Below are 10,473 nucleotides of genomic sequence, written 5' to 3' on the forward strand. Positions count from 1 at the left end.
TCACAGACATCATAGAGTGGGGCCACCGAGAGCAAGACACAGCAATGCAAACATGCACAGGTGCCCTAGAGTGAGGGCACAGCAAGAAAAGCACAGCATCCAACCATTCACAGGAGCCCTAGAGTGAGGGCCCAGCAAGCAACGCACAACAACCCAAACCTTCACTAGTGCAGTTGAGTGAAGTTACAGGGAGAAAGGCACAGCAATGCAAACATTCACAGACATCATAGAGTGGGGCCACCGAGAGCAAGACACAGCAATGCAAACATGCACAGGTGCCCTAGAGTGAGGGCACAGCAAGAAAAGCACAGCATCCAACCATTCACAGGAGCCCTAGAGTGAGGGCCCAGCAAGCAACGCACAACAACCCAAACCTTCACTGGTGCAGTTGCGTGAAGTTACAGGGAGAAAGGCGCAGCAATGCAAACATTCACAGACATCATAGAGTGGGGCCACCGAGAGCAAGACACAGCAATGCAAACATTCACAGGTGCCCTAGAGTGAGGGAACAGCAAGAAAAGCACAGCATCCAACCATTCACAGGAGCCCTAGAGTGAGGGCCCAGCAAGCAACGCACAACAACCCAAACCTTCACTGGTGCAGTTGCGTGAAGTTACAGGGAGAAAGGCACAGCAATGCAAACATTCACAGGCATCATAGGGTATGTTTAATGTATTTATTTGTTTTAGTTCATAATGAACTTTTACAAATACATGGTATGTTTAATACATTTAAAACCCAATGGGAAGGTGCAATAGAGCAATGCATTACTGTGCAATTTATCAGTTGCAATAACAACAGCAATGATTCCAATAAAATAGATAAAACTACAAGTAGATAAAATGGAGTCAAATAACATCAGGTAAAATAACATCATCATCATTATATCATGCAGTCATTTCATTCCATTTACTTTCCGTATCATATTGGATCATTCATTTAATTTCATTCTTTTCATGTCATTATGATTAGTCGTATGATAATTTCCATGCCACTGTGTACTGGACCATGCTCATTATTTTAAGAGATGGATTCTACTGCCAAGGTATATTTCGGGCCTGTCTGAAGCCATGAACAGTTCAACATTAATTAGGAAGGTATGATTTGATCTGTTACCATAGCCTAAACAATGCTGTATGGACCACGTCTGAGTCCATATTCAGGCAATAGTGCCAGATATGGTCTGTTTTAACAGCATCATACTGGCTAACAAACTGTTCCAGCATGCACATATAGTTCGATCCCAGTTTCTCACACTGTGTGAAAACATGGCAGAGGGTCTCCAATTTAGTCTGGCCTACTCTCGTCGTTCTTGGGATCTTTAGGTAAGCCCCCCTCATGGCAAGGAGTGGAAGTTGGTTTACTCTCAATCGTGGTATAAAGCTATGAACTCGGATACTGGGGCATTTTAAGAGGTAGCGCTGGGTTCGCAGATAGTTATGTGTGACCCCCCATCACATTTGTATAGTTATTCAGTGGTTCCAGATGGTCGTAGTTGCCTATCCAATCATGGGCGGCCATTTTCCTGTTATATATGGTTTTCAACGTGGTGAAACGTTTACCGCATTCCAAATCAGGCTTCCAATCAATGGAAAGGAAACACTTATAGTTAAGTGTTTGATAGTCACAGTTTCTACTTTTATTATAACAGTTAATTTCCGTACACTGTCCTAGTATTCCTAATAGGGTTCATTTAGGCTTAGTTCTTGATTTTACATACAGGAGGCCTCTTCGCATCCTTACCTGAGATCACAACGAGATCAGCCCCAACTCAAGCCTCAAATAGGCCATAGGGGTAGATGAGGGCAAGGCTAGGATATGCCTCCAGAAGAACCCTTCCAGGACATCTAGCCAGTCAAGATTACCCATAGCTAGTGCCTCCAGGATATATAACATTGTAGGGACAAAACTTTCATTATAGAGTATGATAGTGCCTTCAATTGAGAACCCCGCTGTACGTTTGGTGAACTGGCCAATGGCATACGTCAGCTGTCGGGATTTGCACTTTTTTTGTTCAATGATATTATCATAACGACCTGTGGCGGCCAGCTCCGTATCCAAATAGGTGTAGGTCTGCACATACTCAATGGGATGCAGATCTGACTCTAGTTTTACCAGGTGTAATTTCCCTCCAGAGATTTCCATCATTTGGGTCTTCTTCATGTTGATGGCAAGATCGTTTTTGCACACGTATTCGATCAGGGTCTTAAATTTACCCCTAACACCAGCTATGGTGTGGTCCATGAGGACAAGATTGTCAGCATACAAGATGCTGGATATACGGGTATATCCAATCTTGTTGGAAAAACCCTCCCCCCGGAGGTTACAGCTTGTGGAAGATCTGATAAGAATAGGTCCACAGGGTGGCCAGGTTACAACCCTGCTTGGCCCCCTTGTTGACACTTATCCTAGGTGTTAACGTAACGGCCTCATCTAGACTGACTCGCGCTCCTATATTTGTATGTAGTTTGACCGGGAAGGACAAGATCCAGTTAGGACATCCAAGTGTTGTCAATTTTTGCCACAATAAGGCCCAATCGACCAAATCGTAGGCCGCACTGAAGTCTACAAATATAAGATATAACATTGGATTCCCCTCACCGCAACCACCTGCGTACGTTTATCAATACGCCTGATGTTGTGGGTAGTACTGGACCCTGGTCTAAAGCCAGTCTGTGTCAGATGCAGAGTTTTACAGCTCGTGACCCATTTTTTCAATGCAGACAGGACAAAGGTGGCAAATAGCTTCCCCGTCACATCATTTCTTGCAGACAGGGAGAAAAATTGCCTCTTGCTATGTATCAGGCACCATATCGTCGCTACAGAATCTGCTCTACAGCATCTACAGTATATATATATTTTTTAACTTTGTTTATTAAATGGTCATGTCAAAATACACATTACATAGAAGTGAATATTTACAGCGTACAGCATTACTGATAGCAAACAATCATTAGGGTCTAGGAGTTGGGGAAGTGTCATTGTCAGATATCAGATTATTTAGCATCTCCAGGATTTTAAACCAAACAGCAAAGTTTCCTTTTAGGACTGCATTCGACAAACCATTTGGCCCAGGGGCTCTCGAATCCTAAGTTTACCAATGGATTTACATATTTACTCTGCACTAATTTTCAGTTGACAGTGACGGCCCCCTTTTTGTACCCTCCAGGCTATGGATGGTTGGTCAAATTTGGCTCTGAGGAAATGTACCCAATTAACTTTTGATACTGAATGGTTGTTTTCGCAGTGCCTTCGTCTAATAAGCCAGTTCCTGTAGGTGGTTTTGATCCTCCATAGTCTAGCGTCCACCTCTCCGTGCGTGCCCCCTGTGTTTTTGGCTACCCGTACATTACTTCGCATCTGTCTTTTTGCATCTCTAATTTCAATGTCGAATGCCCGACCGGGTTTGGCATTGAAGGAGTTTAAGTGTTTACTGGGAAGAATGCCAGCTTCCCACGCAAGGACCTGCAGGCGCTTGCCCATCAAATTTACATTGGTGGACCCAAAGATCTAATACTCATACTTTATAAGACCATAGGCCGCTCTAGATGCCTTATCAATATTCCTGGGGGTACAGCCAAGTCTATTCCCTGCTGGGTTTCATTCTACCCCTCCACCACCAACCATAAGCTCATACAGTTCAAGGCACAGTGTAAGTATCAACAGAGAATGGTCACCGAAATCTGTTCACTGTATAGAATGGTCACCGAAATCTGTTCACCGTATCTTAAGAGATTTAACCCTTTCTGCACAGGCGTTACTAGCAAAGAAGTAGTCCAGGGTGGAGGATGTTTTATTCATCTGCCAGGTACACTGCCCAGGTTTATTGCCTTAAGTACGGCCATTTAACATTGTTAGGCCCCATTCTTTTAAAAATGACACCCATTTTTGACCCTTGTCATTCTCTCGTTTCTTAACCATAATACTGACGGGGTCTACATATCTATAGGCATTCCGTTTTCAGTGTCTCTGCAACCGGCATTCAGGTCACCACCCAGGAGTATAAAAGTCATGGTCTACGGTCATTAGCCACCCTGCGCACATGACATCAATACTTTGCTGGATGTCGTCTAAGACCAACATAGTCGGGGGCACATATATATTGATCAACATCATTTCCATAGGTGGGTTCCTAGGCGCCCCCCGAACCCTCCCCCAGTCAGACATATCTCAATTGAGAGTACATTTGGGTATTCATTATCTCTTTTAGATTCTCTTCTGGGAGTTTCTGCTTGATCCCGATTAACAATCCACCAGATGGACGACTAATTTGCCCCTTCTTTGCCAATGACTGGAACAACATGTAGCCCCCAGGTATATTAGTTTTGTTAGCCACATCTCCTGCAACAAATAATTCCTGTAGGATTGTGATGGATTCCGTGGTACCTGTGAAGTGGCTGTGGCCACGTGTGGTCCAGGAGGCAATCTTCATCAATCAGTCTGGTCGAACCAGAGGTCTTAACAAGAGCTTCCTGAACCACTACCATCCCATTGCATCTTCAGCCTGAGGGGGTATGACAAGGCCCGGGCTGGGATACCTGATAGTGTTGGCATTGCTACTCTCCTTGCCAACTGAGTGGCGGCTAGGGCTGCTCCTTGTTCTTTAAGGCCAATATGCGATGGTTGGTCAATTTTATACCCTGCTTTCTCTATTTCTCCCTGATGACATCTCACCAATGAGGAGACCTCAGGAGAACCACAATGAAACCTCACAAAGTTACCCCCCTCAGATTGAACAAGTTAAACAAAACTAAAGTTTAATGATGACAGGACATGCAGGGCCAAAGCTCTTATACATACATAGCCCACATCCGATCTATTCACATGTTTTTCTGACAATGTTTGTGGGCCACGGGCAAGGGTGAATGTCTTTGGGTCAAGGGAAACAGATGGGTTTACCAAAGTGTCAAGCTTCGGTGATGACAAACCAACAGTTGACGCTACTTGCCTTATTTGACCAGGCTTCATCTGAGCCAGCAGGTTTCCCCCTTGCAGGCCCTCCCATGCAGATGCTAGGCAGGCAACCAGGGCCGAAGGTGTAGAGGTGTTATCATTTCCTACATCTTGTGCTAAGGCAGGGACCGCCTCACCGATTAGCCAGCTTGTCAATGTTCCAGCAGATTTTTGTCGCTGTCTTTTCCGGTTAGCCTTCTTTTTGTCCTTCTTATTTTTAGGCTGATTAAGCGAGATAACGATGGAGTTTAGTCGGCCAGGGGATGGGTGAACATCTCCCCTAGAAGGCTAAATGGCTCCTTTTGACTGCTGCCTGATATTTTCCCACTTTGCCAGGCACCTTTCTTTCCTGGTCATGTACAGGGTGGTTTCAGGATTTGAGTCACCAGTGAGACTTATTATGCCGGATGGGCTATTAGTCCCTGCCTTTCTGACCAATCGATCTGTGTTTTCATTGTGTTCCACAGTCAAGTTGGGTGCCGCAGCTAGCCCCTTCGGGCTAATCATGGCTGAAAGCCTCTCATCCAAAGAGGCAGTGAGCTTGCCCAGTTTTTGAGTTTCATCCAATGTAAGCCCACGCAGGTTTAGAAGGATTTTTATGGCACAGTGCAGCACCCCAATAGATGTATTTCTGTACTCTGGTTGGCACAATTATTGTTTTTCATCGCTCCTTGTATTGTGGAACAGGTTCGGAGAAGCTGATAGCTGCTGGGATCGTTCCATGCATACAAGAGGGGAGGGGTTGTGTACTACTGCAGTCATGATCACCTGGTTAGTTACCAGGTCACCTGACTCAGTTGGTGGCTCCAGGTGTGCACTATTAGCCCCCATGGCATGCAGGGTGTAGCATAGGGCTAGCTGGGAATTGTTATCAATATCACCGTAATCTGATTTAGAGTTACTTGATGTTTCAGTTGACATACTTAGGCTTCTTTCCCCCTGGTTTGGTTGGTGTGGAAATATTTAGGGTTTTTTGCCCGGCAAGGTGGGGAGATAGGTGTAGGCCCAACCAGCCCCCCGTGCAGGTCCCAACCTCAGGTACCAAGGTTTTTTTTTTGTGTCACTGCTCTTGTCGCCATCCTTGTTGCCGCTTTACGATATGGTTTGCCAGTACGGGTTTTAGGATTTCTAGATATTGATATCGCCTTTCCAGGAATATTTATCCCTCACGTGTATCTGTGTAACAGCCCATTGAAGGACACTGATGAGGTGTAGGGCTTCTGTTAATAGCGAGTAGAGCCATGGACACAGATCAGGATTTAGGTCAGGAGGCATACAGATGACATGATACCAGCATGATATAGGGCCTCATTACGAGTTCGCCAGTGTGTAATCCATTGATTCTGTGACGACGTGACAACGTTTCTGCGACCGCAAGCTTGTGGAATCAACAGCCAATTATGGCTTGTCGGTCACGCGCACCAGAACAACGCAGAAACGGTGTCACCACCAGCACGGAAACACCCACGGACACGGACATAATGCCAATAATAGCAGTGGATTTTCCGCGACCACACCCGAAGACATGGAAATACCGGAAGCGGAAACACTGTGATCGCAAAAACCACAAAGAGAGAGGCGGCCATTACTTAAACCACAATCCACTGCCATCCTCACAGACCACAGGCCACATCACCTCCTTCAGTTGGAAAAACCAACCACCACAATGGCATCCCGTTTCCCTGCTACAAGACAGCGCAAGCAGAGGTTCAGTGAGGCGGAGCTCACAGTGCCTGTGGAGCACATTGTAGGGAATGCAGACATGCTTTTCAGCGCAGACCAGTGGCGCAGCACCCAGCAACACCATAAGGAGGTCTGGGCAGAAGCTGCATGCAGGTGCACCGCCGTTGGGGTGACCATACGCACCGTAAAGGACTGCCACAAAAGGTGGGATGACCTACGGCTGCGAGTGCGGAATCTTATTGCTGCACACCGCCAGCACAGCACTGACACTGGTGGAGGCCCAGCATCCCCATTGAGACTCCAGTCGTGGGAGGATCGGTGCAGCAGTATCCTGCACCTTGAGGGGATACAGGGCGTTGGCGAGGCAGAGGTTGGAGTATGCCCACCTGCTGATGCTGGTAAGTGCACAGAGTACAAAGCTATGGTTGAACCCCCACTCCCGCCCAATGCATCCACCAATGAACCCCCCCGCCCCCCAGCCAAGGCAGGAGTGACACAATGCATCTACCAATGAACCCCCACCCCCCAGCCAGGGCAGGAGTGACCCAATGCATCTACCAATGAACCCCCCTCCAGCCAGGGCAGGAGTGACCCAATGCATCTACCAATGACCCCCCCCCCCTTAGCCAGGGCAGGATTGACTCAATGCATCTACCAATTACCCAGACGACAAGCAACACACACTCAAGACATGCCCCCTGGACATGCACACAGTACGTGACTGAGTACAGGCTGAGACACACATATGTGCTTCCCCTGTCAAATGTGTGTACATGCAAGTGGGCAGACAACGTTCAGTGTGATGCATGTGATGGACCCATCAAATTCCACCACACAACTAACAGCATGCCCTCTATTCCCCCACAGGCACGTCAAGTGACAGCGACACGCCACAACAGGCAACGCCACGTCCACCCGCATGTGACTGACGCAGCTGTCCTGCCCAGGATGCCAATGCCACCACCTTCTGGACACAGGCACCTGCACCAGTAAGATCTGGCATGGATGCCCCATCCCACGTGGCCAACCCTGTACAGCCACCTGCACCAGCAAGATCTGCACCAGCAAGATCTGGCACTGAAGCCCCAACCCACGTGGCCAACCCTGTACAGCCACCTGCACCAGCATGATCTGCACCAGCAAGATCTGGCACTGATGCCCCAACCTACGTGGCCAACCCCGTACAGCCAGCTGCCACACAAGTAGCACCCATCACCACCGTGGCCACCAAAACCATCGATCTGGCAGTGTGCACTGAGGAGGATGCTGCATCCTGTGGCGACAGTGCCCCTGTCGTGCAGTATGAAGATGCAAGACAGGAGGAGGTGTATGACATGGGTGACCTCTCATCCCTCCACAACCTGCAGTTTAGCCCCCCAGACCTGCACAGCCCCATGAGGTCAACAGCACCCTCAATGGCTGAGTTAAGTGCACGGATGCAGTGCATGGAAGAACAGCAGACCACCCTTGCACAGCTGGTGGAAAGCCAGTTGGAGGAGGTGATGCAGCAGCGTGAGGAGGCAAGGCTGCAACGTGAAATCACTGCCATGTCAGTACGTCGCCTGTCCAGGGCCATCGGCCGTTTTGCCACACCAAGGCAATAGCATAATGTCCACCATTGCTGAGTCCAAGTTGGTCGCCCAGCAAGCGTATTTTGGCCATGTCCCACCTGTCATGCCACCAGTGCCGTCCACCAGCACCACTCCCTCAAGTTCCGTCTCAGGCAGCCCACGGAGGCGCTCTGGTCGACTGGCTGGCCCCTCTGGCAAGGACGCTACAGCACATAAGCGCGGCCGGAAATAGTGTCCACAATGATTGACTGTCCACAAGACATTTTGGGATCATTGGGTGTGGGTATGTTTGGGAGGTGGGGGAGGTCCATAAGGAGGGTAGTGTGTTGGGGCCTTGGTGGGGGTGGGTACATTTGGGAGGTGGGGGAGGTCCATTATGGGGGTAGTGTGTTGGGGCCTGGGTGGGGGTGGGGATATTTGGGAGGTGGGGGTGGTCCATAATGGGGGTAGTGTGTTGGGGCCTGGGTGGGGGTGGGTATGTTTGGGGGGTGGGTGGGCATGGGTGTACAGCTTTCCTGTCGATACCACCTTCTTTCCTGCTTTGTTAACATTAAATCCCTGTTGAAATTGAAGTGACGAGTGGACAACCGTTATTTGATGTACAGTGACTCAATTTGTTGTCGTGCTACATTAAATGAATGCAGTGCTGTTCATGTAGAGTCTCTAAAAAGAAACTGCGAATGAGTGCATCCCGTGCATGTTGTCCATCTTGTGCACCCGTGCCAGGGAGTGCAGCCATCCCATCCCCATCATCATCTTCATCATCTACTTCATCATCATCCTTTGTGTCTGGGGGCAGAGGGACGTTCCTGCACATGCACAGATTGTGCAGCATGACACACACAACCACTATTTTACCAGTCTTCACTGTCTTGTACAGCAATGATCCCCCAGATCTGCTCAAGCAGCGGAACTTGGCCTTCAATAAACCAAATGTCCTCTCAATCATGCCACGTGTGCGAACGTGTGCCCTGTTGTAGGCCTCCTCATGCCTGTTCCTTGGCCTCCGTATGGGCGTCATCAGCCATGGCGTGAGTGCATATCCTGCATCACGTACATGGAATGGGAAGGAAGGGGACATGTCATTGTTAGTGGCATCCATGTGTGGATGAGATGCAGTTCATTCATGAACCATTAGTGATTCATTCATATGGGGCATTGCGTTGATCGGACTAGTGGGTGAATCCCATTCCTGGGTCATTTTTTTCCGTATTGGCGCTTTGACAGTGGTCAACGAATCACTGTGCATTAGATGATGGCCTTATGCTCATTTGTGGTAGGTAAGTATGTCATTGTGTAGTGATGTACACATGCAGAGCAGTCTGTCAATGGTCCCTGTGTTAACGTGGATCGATGCACAATGTCAGATAGGCACTCATCATGTGCATTGTGGGGGCAGAGGTGCATTGGATGGGTGGGGGGACTCACTCCCTCATTACGTGTTTGGTTGTGGTGCTACGACATGTCTTGGTTATGCATCACCTTTGGCAGGGTTTGTACAGGCACACTATGGCCATCTGTATTATGAAGCATTGCAATGTGTGGTGTGTGGAGACTGTCCATTGCATAGGTCAGGGGGTCATGCATTGGCAGTTGTAGCAACCCAGACATACAGGTCATTGCCCTGGCCACCCCCCCACCTCCTTTCACAGTGGTTATGCATTGGTAGTTGTACTCACCCAATAGCCATGTGCTCTGTCCAGCATAGCATTCCATGTACCGTGGCAATGTGGAATTCCACAGGACCATTGAGTCATGTGTCGACCCCGGGAAACGTGCACAGCAATGGGTTATCACTTGTGCAGCGTCGCATACCATCTGTACATTCAGTGAGTGGTATAGTTTCCTATTGCGGTACACCAACTCCATTGCACATGGTACTGTCAGCTCTATGTGGGTGCAATCTAATGCACCAATGCAATTTGGCATGCCAGCAATGGCATGGAAGGCCATCTTGGTGGCAAAAACCTGGGCAGGGGTATGGGGGAGGGCAATGTATTCCACCGCATGGCGCAGCAAGACATCCAGTACCTGGTCGAGTATACTTGAAAACAGGGTTGTGACAGCGCGTGCAGCTCACCAACAGTGTGCTGATATGTTCCAGTCCCTAGGAAATGCAGCACCGAGACCACCTTCAGCATGGGTGGAATTGCCGTCCGAATTTCAATGTGGCTGCTGATGTCGTCCTCAATCACTAATGGCTCTAAAGCCGAAACGTGCCGTTAACACATCTCTAAAGTTCTAAACAGTAATTTACTGATGATCT

General features: G+C 48.5%; 1 protein-coding gene across 1 annotated transcript; it reads left to right on the top strand.

Moving 5' to 3' along the window:
- Positions 1 to 6,619: 6,619 nt before the first annotated feature.
- LOC138477415 (myb-related transcription factor, partner of profilin-like) lies at positions 6,620 to 8,240 on the top strand. The gene is made up of 2 exons (XM_069612227.1): positions 6,620 to 7,034; positions 7,777 to 8,240. Exons 1-2 carry the CDS (start codon positions 6,620 to 6,622, stop codon positions 8,238 to 8,240), a joined length of 879 nt encoding a protein of 292 aa, XP_069468328.1.
- The last annotated feature ends 2,233 nt before the right edge of the window (positions 8,241 to 10,473 follow it).

Source organism: Ambystoma mexicanum, chromosome 1p (genome assembly GCF_040938575.1).
Source record: "Ambystoma mexicanum isolate Mex_15411 chromosome 1p, UKY_AmexF1_1, whole genome shotgun sequence".
NCBI lineage: Eukaryota > Metazoa > Chordata > Amphibia > Caudata > Ambystomatidae > Ambystoma > Ambystoma mexicanum.